General features: G+C 35.9%; 1 protein-coding gene across 1 annotated transcript in view; it reads left to right on the forward strand.

Moving 5' to 3' along the window:
- The window catches only part of LOC145990953 (F-box only protein 47-like), a 64,888-nt gene that overhangs the window by 2,631 nt on the left and 45,534 nt on the right, over positions 1–16,723 (forward strand). The window contains exons 2-6 of the mRNA XM_083126531.1: positions 4,178–4,317; positions 5,394–5,548; positions 8,411–8,500; positions 10,581–10,697; positions 15,581–15,821. Of these exons, the coding sequence (XP_082982657.1) occupies positions 5,432–5,548; positions 8,411–8,500; positions 10,581–10,697; positions 15,581–15,821 (565 nt within the window). The 5' untranslated portion in view covers positions 4,178–4,317; positions 5,394–5,431. The remainder of the gene's footprint in view (positions 1–4,177; positions 4,318–5,393; positions 5,549–8,410; positions 8,501–10,580; positions 10,698–15,580; positions 15,822–16,723) is intronic.

Raw genomic sequence — 16,723 nt, forward strand, 5'->3', positions numbered from 1 at the left:
TATCCCCACATCCCCATAATGTGTCTTCATGGCACGGTGCTATATGCACGGTGAACTATACCTTTACCTTTTATTTATAACCTAATTATTCCACAAAACATTCTTGTTGTTGTTGTTGTTGAGTTGTTGTTTTAAGTCCACTTTATGCACTGTAAGGCTAATCGGGACTGGACCTACAGTTTAAAGTGGGATCCGAACCACTTGTGCCTCCACCGGGTATCGAACCCGGGACTCCTTGATTACAAGGCAATGACGTTACCACTGCGCCATAGGGGAGGCCCTCACAAAACATTCTATCAACTCTTCTGCTGTGGAGTGGATTCTCCTAACTTAAGCAATTATCTGACTAGCAGGAATCAGTATCAGCATAAAGAAACCCTGATATTTGGGATTGAACGTTTCTGCTCAGTGGTAGCGATAAGCGCCCCAGAGACCTCACGCTGCGAGGATGGAGAAAGGTGAAGGAGGCCCCTTTATAGTTGGTTTCGTACCACAGTCATTAAGGAACATATTTCTCAAAATGTAGAGAGAATACAAAACTTCCCTCTATGCATCTTAGTTGCATAATGATGACACCGTAATCCAAATAGCCATTGATCAATCAAGGGGTTCCTATTTGTTTGTTGGGTGTCAAAGAAATGTGTTTAAAAAAATAAAACAATACAATTCAAACACTATTTTGCAAAATGGTTAGCGTAACCAGTAAGCCAACATTGTCTGTAGAAGCAAATAGAATCCGTGGTAGACTGAGAGGCCCATGTTTTAATGTACAAAAGAGGTATTACAAATTTTTACAGCATTCATCAGAGTGTAGATAATATGTAATCATTATTATTTAATTTATTTGATTTATCTTACATAACACAACACATTAGTGTTATTGAATTCTCATTCTGAGGGAGGCCCAAAAGTGTTGGTATGTATTAATCGCCTATTAACATTATCGACCTGCAATGTAGATGCCTCAGATTCGATTTTCAGTAGCGGCACATTTAAATTTCAAGTATATACAGTCCCAATTAGCCTATTTATGTTAAATTTTATTGTTATTCTCGATGTTTTTGTTGTTCGTTGGAATTTCACCATATCATCCCTTTCCGGTTACTTATTGCTTTGTGGGAGGGGGCACGTGCTCCCGTGTGCCCCACTACATCTGCTAACGCGACATAATATATTAAACAAAATATTAAAAATTTGACCCTCTCGGATTGACTTTCCCCCCCCTCCCCCCCCCGGCCAAGAATTCCTGGCTACGGGCCTGCGTAAAAGGCGGCAAGGTATCACCTTTTTTATGTGTCGAAGGGGTTGGTAGTAAGTCGTATATTTTGCTATTATTTCCTGCCTTTGACTATGTTTTCATTAATGCTGGGTAAAAGGAGCCCCTGTAAAATGACCTCCTCCAACAATTCCTGGCAACGTCACTGGAGATCACCCACTCCGCCCTCCCCTTTAATTCACTCACGTGGAAAGTAGACAGAAAACATCCGAGTTTCAAGGTTCCGAGGCAATTATTAAAAATTGTGAAACTACTGATGCGTCAGAACAAGTGACATACCAATAAATATGATATCTAAGATTTGCCTAATGTTAAATGTATTCGTTGAATATTTAACTCACGTGAATGCTTGGGGCGTTGAGAGGGGGGTAGGGGAGGGTCGAACAAGTCCGTCGACTTCCCTGGAATTTGACATGGTTCATTTCAAGTTAAAATAAAAAAGCAGAACGCTTGTTATTTTTTATTTAAAATAACATAAATAAGTTTTTCTTGGAAGAGGTGTGTAAAATTTAATAAGAAAATAATATAACTATGCATTTCAATGCATGAAATGTAAGAAGGTAATGAAAACCGGTTATTCACTGGATTTTGTTTTTCATGCATAAAAAATTTCCCCAAAATGCTAATAATAATAAAAAATTGGAACGAAATAGGTTTATTTTTATCAGATTATAGTAGTTATTAATGAATAATAACCATAAGCATAATAATAATAATAATAGTAATAATATTCAAGTTTCATAAATGGCCTGACACGCATACAAAATTTCTGGCGACACCCACGGGGGGGGGGGGAAGATTTTCTTAAACAAATGCCAATGGTTAACAGCACGTTACCCAATTTAGAATATTATTTAAAGATGAAAGTGAACAAATATAGAAAAAAAAGCTCTCATATTTATTAGAAAGCAAGTTAAATCCAACTGTCTTGTTCTAAACTAAATACTTTATTAAGCATTTTAATTAGCATCATTCTTGAGAGCGTTTAGAGTGTTGATTTACATCTCTCTCTTCATATTTAGCCGTGACGGTAGGCTACTGCATATAATGCTCAATCATGGGCACTTCCATATAAGGACATTCACATTTCCGAAATCCTAGTGTTGTTTCAACTTCAAGTGTATGAATCTATAATACAACATTTCTTCAATTTTTTTGTGTATATTTGAATTTAAAAACATTAAATGGATGTATCGAACCATGTAAGTTTGACTTATCATATTCGACTGTAGGCTACTTGTCTTAGGGTGTACTCTTAACGAATGTAAAATTTGAAAACATTTCAGGTTTTGCCCATAACGGAATGCTATTTCATCATAAATAGCTGCTGTTCCTATTGGGAATAAATAGATTGAAGAGTTAGAACTTGGCCTTCGAACTTGGAAACAAATCTTCGGCACCAGTGCTGGTGACCAGCAAATTTGATGATCTGGCAACTCTGGTTCATGTACTGAATACTGGAATTTCGTTCACAGAGCTCACGAAGAAACAAATTAAGGATATTTTTTTTATTTTTCCCTTTTATTTAACAGTCATTTTTATGTATAAAGTTATTTCCATATGTAAATAAGTAACAGATAATAAGATGAATAAGAATAAACGGTACGTGAATTCTACAATTATGAAATGACGTTTGTCATTAAACATACATTTTTCACACATTTTTAAAAATTATAGGGAGATAAATCTTGAGCAAATATTTAACTTAAAATATGTTTGTAATCGAATCACTATCTCGAACATCGGTATTTGACACAATAGACTATTGTAATGAGGGGAATTTCTGCAAATTATAGCGAAGCTGAGAGGTTGGCCTAAGAAAAGAAGGTTCTATTTCTAAACATTACCTTGGACATTCCTCATAAAATAGTTGATTATACAGACACGTCAAGTAATATAATGATTAATTTATATCATTCACTATCTCGAAATTAAAATACGTGATATGATAAAGATATATTCTGTATGTGCTTCGGACGTTATTTAACAGATATAGGGACTTTTAACTGTTTATGAATGTGGAGTTCATTTTTGCTTCTTTACTTTCAGTCACATTAGTTCAATTGTGAACAGTAGTGTAGTGGTCAGTTGCATGGATAAATTTAAATGTCGAAACGAGAAACGTTGCAATTAACACTAGAGCGCACATTCCAAATTATACAGTGATATCGACTAATTCATAAAAGTATGTAAAATAATCCAAATGAGATGTTTTTTATAGTTTCCGTACTTCATTTACATAAAATATTGATGCAAACGTTAACTCGCATATACGTAGGTTAGATAGTATTAAAGCTATATTCAAACTTCACCTAAAAGAGAGAGAGCAATGCAGATGATAAGATGTACATAAAAATAAATTATCTTGAAACGTTGTTATTTCCAGCATTTGTAGTATACAGTTGAACCTGAATAGTGTTTTACATTGACTTGTGAAAATAATTATCCGTGCCTAAGCGAAACAAATATCGCCCTTGAATGAAATGAATTTGTTACATATTTGCGAATGTGTACCTCAAGATAGATCTTAAGAAGATTAAGTTTATCTATTATAGTTATTCGTTAACGTAGTGTTACACTTGGGTTCAATACGGTTGAAGACCCACGACTTACACTACTTCAGGTAGCTCAACAAAAAGAAGGTCGCTATTCGCTGCTTATGATTTTTGTGTATCTTGGGTCGTCGTTTTGACCTACTTTGGAATTCAACCATGATTAGTCTTTTTTTTAAAAAAAAAAATAAAAAAATCATTAAATATTTTATTGTAATAGTTGTGAATAAACTACATTTAGTATTCGTCACGAAAGGGGGTCAATTATTAAAAACATATCTCAGTATTATAAGTCTCGTTCTCATTACAGATTTATTTTAAAATAAATAAATAAGCATTACTCTTTCAGGTTGTGTTTGCGTCGCTCAGAGAGAGTGAAACTACGAGAATTACTAGAAACTCAAGAAAAGAAAGTGGTAAAGCATCCTCTAGGATATTTCAGTATACTCCCTACAGAGACCGTTCACGGAATATTCAATTTCTTGTCAGGTTAGTAGTAAATAGCTATAGACTCGACACGATTATAAAGAATATGAAAACAAACAAATGCTTTGTGGTGCATTTTTCTGCCAGAGATAGGCTATAATTTATGTTTTATTTTAGGATTTTTAATATTTAGTGTCCGATTTATGAATTAGGGGGTTTCCATTAACTCATTGTTTGCAATTAATCTCTCGATACAATCGCAGCGTCAAAGGTCCCGGGTTCGAATCTCGGCCTGGGCATGGATGTTTGTGAGTGTCCATTCATCAATTTCATCATATCATCATCATCCCCATCTTGGCAAATTAGCCAAAAATGGCACAAAAAGCGAAGTAAAATAAAGCAAATCAATAACAATAACAATCGCAGAGATTTCCAGTAGCTGGGAGCTCCTATAAAACTTCAGTTTCGTTCCGTATGTATTAATAAGTAACCATTCAGTACATATTCTTGTTTCAGGCCTCCCCGATGGTGTAGTGGGAACATCGTCACCTTGCAATCAAGGGTTCCCGTGTTCGACCACTGTGCAGGCACAATCATACAGTGGATCACATCCCACTTTAAATTGTAGGTCCAGTCGCGATTAACTTGTCTGTGACTTGATTTCATTTTCTTCTTAATATTTCAGGAGGAGCTGTAGCCCCATCAGCCCTCCCTCTGCCAGTGATTTGAGTGAGCAAGAGGGGCTATACCCTGTGACTCCACTCTGTCGCTATGCCATGACGCTATTTTCATAACGTACTATCGCTTTCAGGGTTTTATCCGACAAAAAAAAATGCTAGTGGCAATCATGAAACTATGCTACGTGGTTGCATACACATGGGATAAAATGCCGCTTTTTCCAGGACTCTTGGCGTATAAACGAGTGTGTACCTCTTGTCTCCCTAAAAAAAGTAACCTTTGCACAAGTGGAAATACATAAGTGGTATAGGCCCAATTCAGCTTTCGGAAGGGAAACACCAGCGAATTATGCAGAATGTTAGCGAAATGGTAACAATATCAGTAAAAAATGACTGAAAACATTTTAAGTACACTTTTCCACTATAAGTATCAAATGATTACGAAGGGATTTGTATTTTCAGCTGTGGATGTGAGTATCTTGACCATCACGTCCCATCACATGAGAAGTCTTGTAGGATCTTGGTTGGAGTTCCCGTCCGGAATAGCCTGGCTGAGACCTTCCACAACTTTAGACCCTCTACCGTCTGCTGAAGACAGAGCAAACTTCTACGAGCAAGTAAGACTCACACTTTTATCGTTAGAGGTAAAGGTGGTATTATGAGCCCCCATTTTGTTTTGTATTTTTTAAAATTTGATTTTTATCTTTTTTGTTCAGATTCTTATGATAACTTTAACTACAACATTTCATAAAACTACTATTAATATATAAACCAATTTGAGCAACCTTAAGGATATGAAAAAAATAAAATACAAAACAAGTCATTTTGTGGAAAAAAAGTTTTGTGCTGGTAATATGAGCCCCCTAGGGAAAAAAAATAGAATAACTGGTTTAGAAAAGTTTATGACAAATTAAATCATACAAACATTTTATTCATGACAAAACCTTAAAAAATATATTATGATCTGGAATACCATAAAAGAGTTCATAACAAAATTATTGAAAAAATCATTACAAAACCAATGGAAAGCCGAAAGGGTCATTAAAAATGAATTAAAAGGGTCATTAAGAAACCAATGTATCCAACCGGACGGATGACATCTACCAATTGTCCCTGGTGGAGCGCCTTTCATGAGAAGCTCAGACATATTTTTCCTGGAAAAAATTAAGATAGGAGGTACAAAAGTTCCCCCTGCACTCATGCAGGAGACTACTGTCACGAGAGAGCCCCGTTCAGCAGAACTTATAGCTCCCACTTGTCTTTTTCCTCTCAACCCAATGATTCGAGGGATTCTGCTTTGAACGACTGATATTCCTGTCTCGTCGACATTAAATAGTACTCTATCTGCCGTGTAGTTGTGTTTGGCGTAGCTACTCGGCTTCCAGGATATCAAAGAAATTGTCGACTGCCTCTTTGTTAAGCCATTTGCTCTTGAAAACGATGTCGCAGCAGGTTTCAAAACAGATAAAACATTGTTATGAAGTGGTCGAACCAAGCTCTACCAGCTAACCCCTCTTCTGTGAATGGGTGATTAATTCCATTTCTTTCACACAGTTGGTAAGTTACTCTGCGAACATCTTGTCTGGTAAGACCATAGAATTTACTTTCCATGATAAGTAAATACTCGATTAACTCTGTCTCCAGCTCCTCGCTCATTATAGGTTTTCTCCCTAATTTTGTTAAAGCGGCTTCTTCCCGTGGTTTGTCAACTCGAACAAGTCTTTGAAGAGTAGGTCTTGGAACAAGAAACATTTTTGATGTATTTTTCAATCCCATATCTTTGTTTCTTACAGCCTTGATCGCCTTAACCATATCTTCAGTATTCCAGTTTTTTTCTTTTGGTCTTGTTTTTTGGACCTAGCACTTTTCGTGGCATCTGAAAAGACAAAGTTGAAACCACTCCTGTAGTGTATATAATATGAGCCCCTTAAAATTTGGGGGCTCATATACCAAGCACGATGGGGGCTCATTTTACAACCCTCGCCATATTGGAATTGGAACACGCATAACGAATCTTTGTTACTTGCAAAATTACATAGTATCTACACAAAAACAATCTTTTAAACATGCTTTATCCAATGCAATAATGCACTAGGATGAGTCTAAATGAATAAGTACTGCAATTAAAAGCAAAACACTTACCTTTCAAAGTTTTTCAGATCGAGAAAACAAAGAGAACACGTTCTCTCATAAGCTATCAGCTGCAACTGAACGAGAACTCTCTGGCGGCAAGAGGAGTTACTAAACTAACAGTTCAAATCGTCGCCGCCAGGTTGAGCGCGCTCCATCAACAGATATTGGGGGGCTCATAGTACATGAATGGCTCATAATACCACCTTTACCTCTATGTGCCCTTTCTCGGTGGTGCACGTCCATGGACGTCCGGAGGGGGGGGGGGTGGAAAATGAATGTTAATTTCATAAGAAATAGTGTTTTTTAAAGGGGTATCACTATTATGGCGAAAAATATTCCTCCTTTGCCCCCCTGGAAAAAAATACCTTGCTTGCCCCAACCTGGAAAAATCCTGCGAATGCCCATGTGCATGTCCATCTGTCTGAATGTAATTGGAAACAGTATTATCAGTCTCTGAAAACTTTAATGGGCACCAAATTCGTGAACATCTCTTTTTAATTACACCAGGGGCTTTCATGTTGTCTCGAGCATTTCTATAGCGCCTATAAATGCCTAATGCGAGCATTAGTGCCAAGTTTGTCAAAAATGCCTTTTTACTATTTTTTACTTATTGCTGCTTTCTGTCGGTACTTTTTTATTAATAATAAAACATTCTAGAAGGCAATTTCTTGTTTGTAGGTGTCCCTTCAACAATTACACCGCTTTTGCGATTAGCCAAGAGCAACAGAAAAGCGACGAAAATTTAAAAAAATAAAATATGATGTAAAAATGTTAAGTCGATGTGTGTGCAACTAACTTATAGAATCATAAATAAGTTCATGTTCGTGAGTGTCCCTTCAACAGTTACATCTGTCTATTCATCATCGCTCTTGCGATTAGCCAAGAGCAACAGAAAAGCGACGAAAATTTTAAAAAATAAAATGTGATGCAAAAATGTTAAGTCGATATGTGTGCAACTAACTTATAGAATCATAAATAAGTTCATGTTCATGAGTGTCCCTTCAACAGTTACATCTGTCTATTCATCATCGCTTTTGCGGTTAGCCAAGAGCTACGGGAAAGCGACGAAAATTTTAAAAATAAAATATAATGCAAAAATATCAAGTCAATAAGCGTGCAACTAACTTATAAAATGATAGAGAAGTTCATGTTTGGGGCTTTTTTATTTTACAGTGGCTATTTTCATTATTTTTGGTTTACAAGTTAGTGACACATGGAGAGTTTGAATTTACAAAGGGAACTTTGCAAACATATTTCAACCATTAAAGAAAAAAGTTGTTTTTACTAAATTATAATCTTCTTCGCTAAAAATACTGAACTCATGCATTTTCTTATTTCCTTTGCAGTACAAGAGTCTAGGAATACTAGTGAAACGTTCAACCTGTTTGTATGGTTACAGGGAAAGGTTTAGGATAGCACTCAACCTACTTGATAAGGTTTGTATCATGTGTAATTTTAGCATTCTTGCAAGCGAAGCTTATGTTGTAGCGGCGGAATTTTTCGTTGTGTTAAGAGTGACACGTTTTGTCACTATTAAATTCTAAATTTTGTATATAAATTTTTAGATTGTGAGTGCTATATTTTTATTTTTACGTAGCGATATGTTTTTTTTAAAAAAGGAAAAAAAATCAAATATGAGGCATTGAACGGAAACATCCCCATCGCACAGCACGGGCTAAATCGTGAATACACTTTGACTAGTACCAGTGGCGTGCCCAAGGCGGGGTTGGCGGGCGGAATAGGCCCACTATTCTTAAAAAAAAACCCAAAAAAAAACATAAATGGCAGGAAAAGATGCAAAATGATGACGGACCACTAAAAAAGTACATGGAAACACCCCCACCCCTTTCTAAAATCTTGGGTGCGCCACTGACCATTACATTGTGTTTCGTTGGCTACTATACACTACAAGCACAAATTACATAATACACACGTATACGCCGATCAGTCATTTACTGTACTTCCAGGATGATGTCAAAGCTAATCGAGGAGATATTAGTCTGTGTATTGGTACTGATAAAAAAAAATACTCTGCTGGCTATTGCATAATTTCGACCTACCCTGAAATAAGACGTAATAGGAATAGAAACGTTCCTGTGGACAGAAAACAAACACACTGGTGAAATTTTAACACTTTAGGACACTTTTAACCAGTTGCGGCAATTGGGTGCCAAAACTGTGGGGGGCGGGAGGGAGCAAGGACAGTTTACTTTTTCTTGATAAACAAGGTGTAGCATTAAGATGCTATAGTGCCAGGGCAATTGTGGCAAAAATGAGGAGCAAATGCCCCACGCCCCCAAATCGCAGCCACTGCTTTTAACAAATAAAAAACAGGAGAATCCCCTGAGGATGCTGACCTCCACCCGCATACTTAATTTAAATCAGAACGTCAGTTTTCCCTTTTTTCTTTTATGTGTGCTTTATATAGAGTTATTACAGATATTAAAATAGGTATGAACATGATTGCATTATGTATTTGGATATCAAGTCTTGTTCTGATAGCCAGAACAGATCTTGTTTGCATAACTTGCTTATTGCATATTTTGGATTTCCTTGAATTGACGGGTGAGGATTTACTCTGTGTGTATTGTATTTATACTAATATTTGTTAGATGATTCTGATATGTTTACTGATTAATATGATGATTAGGTTTTTTCTAGATTCTTTTGTTTGTCTTGAGGTTTACGTACAGGATGTTTAAAAAAAATATAACTGAAACTTAGCACTCAAATAAATGTTCAGTTACTTTTTTTGAAAATACCCCTATGTATTGTATTTTATTCAAGTTACAAAATTACAAAAAAAATTGAATTGTACTTACTGTTAGGTAATTCATAGCCAAATGCAAAAAGAAAAGTGTATTGAAATATATGATGATTGTTGTTACGCAGTAGGTTAAAAAACACACTATTAACACTTTATGGAAATAAAAGATAACTGTTTGGCACACTTAAACGTGTCAAATGTTAATTAATCATTTTCTACAGTATAAGCAAAGTGCACACTACAAAGCTGAATACTTCAGACTCACTTAGATTCTCTGTGCTATTCATGCATTTAAACATGTATTTCATGGAAACACATGAGAATTATGACAGAAATGCTGGTTGAAAGTTCTCAAACATTTGCACTTCGGTGCGTAAACAAAATGGATATTAATACTGGGTTCTAATTAAATATAAAGAGCGTCACAACATTTATGTTCCAAAAATGATTTAAAAAATCCAAAAAATTCATAATTTTTACCCACTCATAGCCTCGGGTTTTAATATTTTACGTGGCAACAGTTTTTGCTTATTGTAATACGTAATAATAAGTAATAATAATAATACATAAAGTATACATAAGCCATAAAGTAATTGTTGCCTTGTTTGCCACTTTTCCAGACCTCGAATTCAGATTTTTTATTGTTTATTTTTTTTATAGGCCTGCGCCCTCTGAAACAACAACAATTAAAAACCAAAACCGAACTGAGAAACAAACATTTGAATACAAGTGAGTGTCTTTTTTTTCAGATTTGGAAATCATATTGTAGAAAGGACAAATGGCACCAGTCTTGTTTGTTCCTTTCTGCCTACGGGCACTTCATACAGACCATTACTGCAGGGTGGGACGATTACGATTGTAGCAAGGTGAGTATGGAGGATAATAGTGTACTGTTCTTTATTTTAAGTCATACCACATCTTCAGGTCCGTATTTTCCAATAGGCCCGGGCTTAGATCGGCACTTTGGTAGGGGCGGCACGATTGTTTGTTTTAAATGTATAAGGAATACCTAATTCTCGGATTGCCTCTTTTGTTCTCCAGACACACGAATGGAATGACTTAATGTAGTTGTATTGTAAATATAAGTTAACGAAGAATATTTCTCAAGAAAGAGAAGCTAGCAGGGCTCGGAACTAGTTTACTAATGTGTTGTTTCGAATGTACAGTATTGTGCTGAGCCGGGTCGGCAAGAACGTGCCGCTTGCTTCTGAAAGACAACACCGGCTGGGCTGCGTTTCAGGAACGCCCTTCCTTGTTACTGCAGGCATTGGCCGCATATCAAAAGCATGTGATTCGCGTTGAATTGTTGAGAATTAAACTGTCGGCGCAACCATTATTAAAGGGGTTTCGCATTGTACGAGTACTATTCTACTGTTAGTTGCTCGAGAATATTATTCAAGAAGTAGGTGATGTGTTGCGTCTCGCGTGTGTCAGTGTCCGACGTGAGTTTGTTACGCTCATTATGAGTGATCAAAGAGTAAGACTCAGTGGGTCACAATACAAAAAGAGAAAAGCGGAGAAAGATGAAAATCAGGAAGCATTTTTGAAGAAGGTTCCGAAAATCAGTTCTATCTTTATACAGAAATGTAACCAGGGAAAAAGTGAGGAAAGTGCCGTTGATGAGCCCAGTGTGTGTTCTATCCTATCACTTAAATGAAGTAAAAATAAAAGTCTTCTCTGAAAAACAAGGTAAATGTTAAAATGTAATTTATGTAATTTTGTCATATCGCTTTGTTACATTTTTTGTATGTAACTATCATTTAATTAATACTGCATGCCGTTAATAGTAAAAATAGTAATACAGAAAATAATGATTTTTTTTTTTCATTCTTGATAAACGGTATTGGGGGCGGCAGAGCTTGCTTGGCCTAGGGGTGACAAAGAGGTAAATCCGATCCTGCACATCTTCACGAAACACTTGAGTTTTTCCTTGAAATCAATTTTTCGGTTCCATTTATTAACAATTTTAGAAATTTAAATTTAAAAATGACATAGGCTACAAGTTTTCCCACGTTCATTTAGCATAACAATATCCATCACGGGGGTGCAAGGGACAACCTTCTGGCAGGCACGTATCTAGAAATATATTTCGAGGGGGTCCGAACCAAGCTAATAATAATGTTTAAATTAAAATAATTACAATATATTAATTAAAATAATTATAATAGTATATTACTTAAAATATTCAAATTTAGTAATATTATATTTTTGTTAGTACATTAATAGGTAAAAAGATGGCATAAGGATAGTAACAGGGGTGCCCATCCCCCCAAGGCCAATGGCGCATCCTCCCAAATCATATCATTCGCGCCCTCAAACCATATCGTAATCTCCACAAAGTATTTAATTACGACAGCTGTCTACCGAAAGTAACTTTTTTCCTAGCTTTACTGAACACTATACTTGATCTGCCCCCCTAATCAGGGGGCCCATCACTCAAGACCACCCCTAAAATCGTTCATCATAATCGAGAATACAGCTTGTCTTGTAATGCAGCTATAGTTTAAAAACTTCACACTCACCTCATTAAAGCGTCAAACACGCATCCTAACAATATATTATTGCGAGCGAAGCGATCAAGAACATTTTTACATCCATTTCTTTGCAGGCTTTCAAGAATAATAATTTAATAGGATGTCAATACATTCTTAGTCTTTTCCAGCTTCTCCTTTGGCACGTTCGGGGTCGAAAACGTGTGGATACCACATCGCTAAATACAGTCTCCAAAAGTTAATGTTCGAACTCTCTCCACTACAGAAATCCCTTGACAATCTAAGATTTAACACTTTATCAAGAGCTTTATATCTCCCCTTTTAAATTAAATACTCAATCAATTTTAGACTTACTGTTGATATTGAAGAGTGGATATTTCCTCCTCCAAAAAAGTAATTCTCAGTCTCCACATACGTACGTATAACTGGCCTGGCAAGAAAATTAATGTCAAATAGCTAGATAAAGAATTGAATATTTATTGAATATCAAAAAAGGGTGTTAGATTCAGTTAACAAAAAGTAAAGTTCCTGGTAATACTTTTAGTATATTATTATAAGTAGTATTGTAGTAATTTATAGATCTTTCATAAATCTTGTTTGGTACTGTCAAAGTTGTATGATCCCAATATACTCCATGCCTTCCAATTAGTTCGGCGGAAATAAATAATCCTCGATTAATGAACAAGTATATTTTCATTATTTATTTTTAGTTATTTTATTGTTTAATTTTTTATTATAACACCATTAAACCTCGTTTCCATGATATGAAAAACTCAATATGCTGACTAAGGCAGAAAGGACAAGAGCGAAAGAGGAGAGAAGCAGAAAGAGGAATGAAGAAAGAAAGGATAAGGAAAAAGAGCGTGAGATAGAGAGTCCAACCACTTTCCAGATGAAAGGAAATGTTTTGCTAAATCGCTTATCAGGTGAAAGTACAGTTGAGAAAGGAAAGCAACCTGCTGGAATGTTCCAGAAAAAAACAACTTTCTAATAATCTTGTCTGGAGGGGAGTGATTTTTGTATATATATGTGCCTTCCTGTTTTGTACCTTGTTTCATTTGTACTTGGTACAGAGTCAGAAGAAGACCTTGCCAGAAGGTTGAAACGTTACGATTAGTTTATGTTTTATAATAAAATAAATTTCTGCCTTCGTCAGCATATTGAGTTTTTCATTATATCATTTTAGTACTTAGTAAGTCTTTCTGGGGAGTCCTTACTTTCCAGTAAGGCACCCAAAAGTCACTTCCACGTAGTAAACCCCGAAAACTGCAATCTTGCAGGCTAACGAGGCTCTGGCGTCTGGGCCTGCAGCAAGTATAATTCTCCATAGGGCTGCGTTGTCCTGTGTTTGTCCTTCTGTGTGCTGGGTGCCTCTTTACAGACAATTTAATCATATCATCACTCATACTCATCTTTGCGATTATCCAAAAGTGACAAAAAAGCGAAGAAAAATAAAACAAATGAACCATTATAATCGTGATTTGTGCAAAATGTTTCAAGTATGAACTGCAAGCGGACTTTTCTCATGTGGTTACGTAAAATTACAATTTATTTTCATTAAATTATAATTACCGTCATATTAAATATAAGAATGTGAAGTATGAAAATTCGATTTTATTCTTGAAAAAGTGTCACGAAAAATATATTATATATTTTTTGTAACCGAGGTAATACACTGAAATTAAACTAGAAGAGCCTAAATTTTCTTCCGTACGAAATCGTAAAAAATAAATAGTAACTGGAAACGTGACTGTTAATGGTGTTACTTGTTAGAATTCAAAGCTAATTCAAGAAATTGTTACTTCCAAAGTCTTTCATTAATGGGTCGCGCCTAGGGTTAACCAACAGTAAGGTTGGAGTGTGATGATGATATCACCTCCACAATGGACTGAGATAAAGTATGTGTGAGGTCCAGTCCAAGCTCCACGCCCCGATATACTTCCATGGCACAAAACGTCTTCACTGATGGATATTAATTCAATTTTGGCCACCGTACATTATTTAAAAGGGAAAAAAACAGCATGCGTGTGCGTGCCTGCTTCTCTTGGAAGTGGTAGGCAAGGCATATGTACTGGACGTGTCTTGTGAATCAGAATTAAAAAGTGGAGGTGCCGGGGATCGAACCCGGGGCCTTTCACATGCAAAGCGAACGCTCTACCACTTTTTTTTTTTTTTTTTTTTTTTTTTTTTTTTTTTTTTTGCATAAAAGGAAATACCCCCTACACGGAGGTATCCCCCACCATTCACTCTTTTTCTCACTTTTACACTTTTCAATTCTTACATTTTCTTTGTTTCTTCTCAACTGGACGAACACAAATACCCATGCCTTACCCGGGACTCGAACCCAGAACCCCTGGCGTTGTAGCGCGCTCTGCTAACTACTTCGCCACGGAGGTCGACATCACTGAGCTACACCCCCGGAACAATAAATATAATTAGACTGCTCTTGTCACGCAGCACTTCATAATTTACATAGAAAGGTGTTTGCACATTGCATTTATTTAACCCAATTCACAACACTAGCTCTTTACTGAGAAATGTGACATAGGCTCATTGCTCGACTCATCCGTTTTTACGAGTTAACAACAGATCACGTGACTTATGATATCTTGTGTCCGATCAGATAGTTAGCTACAACAAGATAATATTTTATCTGGTAACCAGCAAAAAAATTGCCCTGGAAAGGGAATTAATGTTAAATAGATAAAGAATTGAATATTTATTAAATATTAAAAAAAGGTTAGTTAGATCCAGTTGACGAAAAGTAAAGTTCCATTATGAATGTTAGGTTGTAAGTACTGTAGTAATAAATCTTGCCACTGTCATTCAAAGTACATTCTTGCCTTCCAATAAGTTTGGAAGAAATAAATAACGCTCGATTAAAGAATAACTATATTTACATTACGTAATTTTAGTTATTTTATTATTTCATTATTTAATTTGTAATTAGTAAGTCTTTCGGGGGGTCCGGACCCCCTTGACCCACCTAAATACGTCCTGGGCAGCCTTGTAAAGCTTTGGAAATGTAAGAGTATTGTAAGAGTCTACTATACTTTCATAGATACTTTTCTGTACAATAACCATTAGAAAGAAAGTGCCTTACCCCTCCAAAGTAGGAACCTTCCTACGCATAAAACTATAAATTGGTTTTACACTAAAGTTTCTCTCAATTAGGACTGCAACAATGCCCACTCCCCCCAATTCAAGTCTTACAAAATATATTCATCATTGTTATTTGTTATTACTTTCCATTTCAGGTCCTGTTCAGTGTACAGTCGATGGCAAACATAGACAAGGACTTTTCCATGGCGCTGCATTCCGCTCCGGGGAAATTTGTGTATGCTGAAATGAGGATACGCCATTTTTTCCGCCTTGTGTTCTTGCAGCCTTGTAAATCTCCGCGCCAAAGAGCTATTTGGCTCAGCAGGTTGCTGAAACCATTCCCCCTTGTGCAGAAGGCCAGGGTGTTATTTATGCTGTATGGCCCAAGTCATTCCTGTAAGTATTTATAGGCATACGGATGTAGAGAATATCTTTCTTAGGTGAGCATAGTTTCATGGCCGTAGGCAGGATAAAATTTCGGGGGGGAGTTCATTCATAATTGTCTCTTGGGCGTCGCCAGAAATGTGAATAATAGAAATATTAACAATATATAATAATAATAATAATAATAATAATTAAAATATAATTATAAACCAATTTCATTCCAAAAAATAATAATAACTATCATTATTATTATTATTATTATTGCTGTTGTTATATCCTTGAGGAGGCTTATTCAGTCCAGCAGAAGATGAGTGAATATACAGCACAAGTCCTTTTTCTTTTCTTGTACTGAAATACACAATTATTATACTTTGTTATTACATTTTAAATACCTTCATAAAAATGCTTTAAAAGTTAGATGGAAATTTTAGTCAAAGTTTTTGTTGTTTGACCTTAAAACTTAATTTTTGGAATTTTGAAAACTATGTAACCAGTTTTTTTTTTAAAAAAAAACAGCCGTGTACATGTATTGTAACCGCAATCGCGATCGTAACGCACTACGAAACTGGAGATCCGAGGTTTGAACTCCTATCAAGGGGGATTTTCAACTTTATCGGACAGGGAATTTAAAAGTTGGGAAGGAATTTTGGGACAATAATAAGGGAATTTTTAGTCTGAACCATGAATAATACTGGAAAATGGACATCAGAAGTGAAATTGAAGGGGTCGCGCGGGTGGACTGCAATTCCGAGAAAAAATACTGTTTCATTCAAGTTTCAGAATTCCAAATTTATGAAAATTCTAGATGGATCGTTTCAACATTGTCTCCTTGTTGTATTTCTGTGAAACTTCGAATACATTTTTGAAAATGAGTTACGGGTTTTGGTTTCTGAACTTCAATTAATCCAACATGT

Source organism: Lepisma saccharinum, chromosome 8 (genome assembly GCF_977018435.1).
Source record: "Lepisma saccharinum chromosome 8, izLepSacc3.1, whole genome shotgun sequence".
NCBI classification, from domain to species: Eukaryota; Metazoa; Arthropoda; class Insecta; order Zygentoma; family Lepismatidae; genus Lepisma; species Lepisma saccharinum.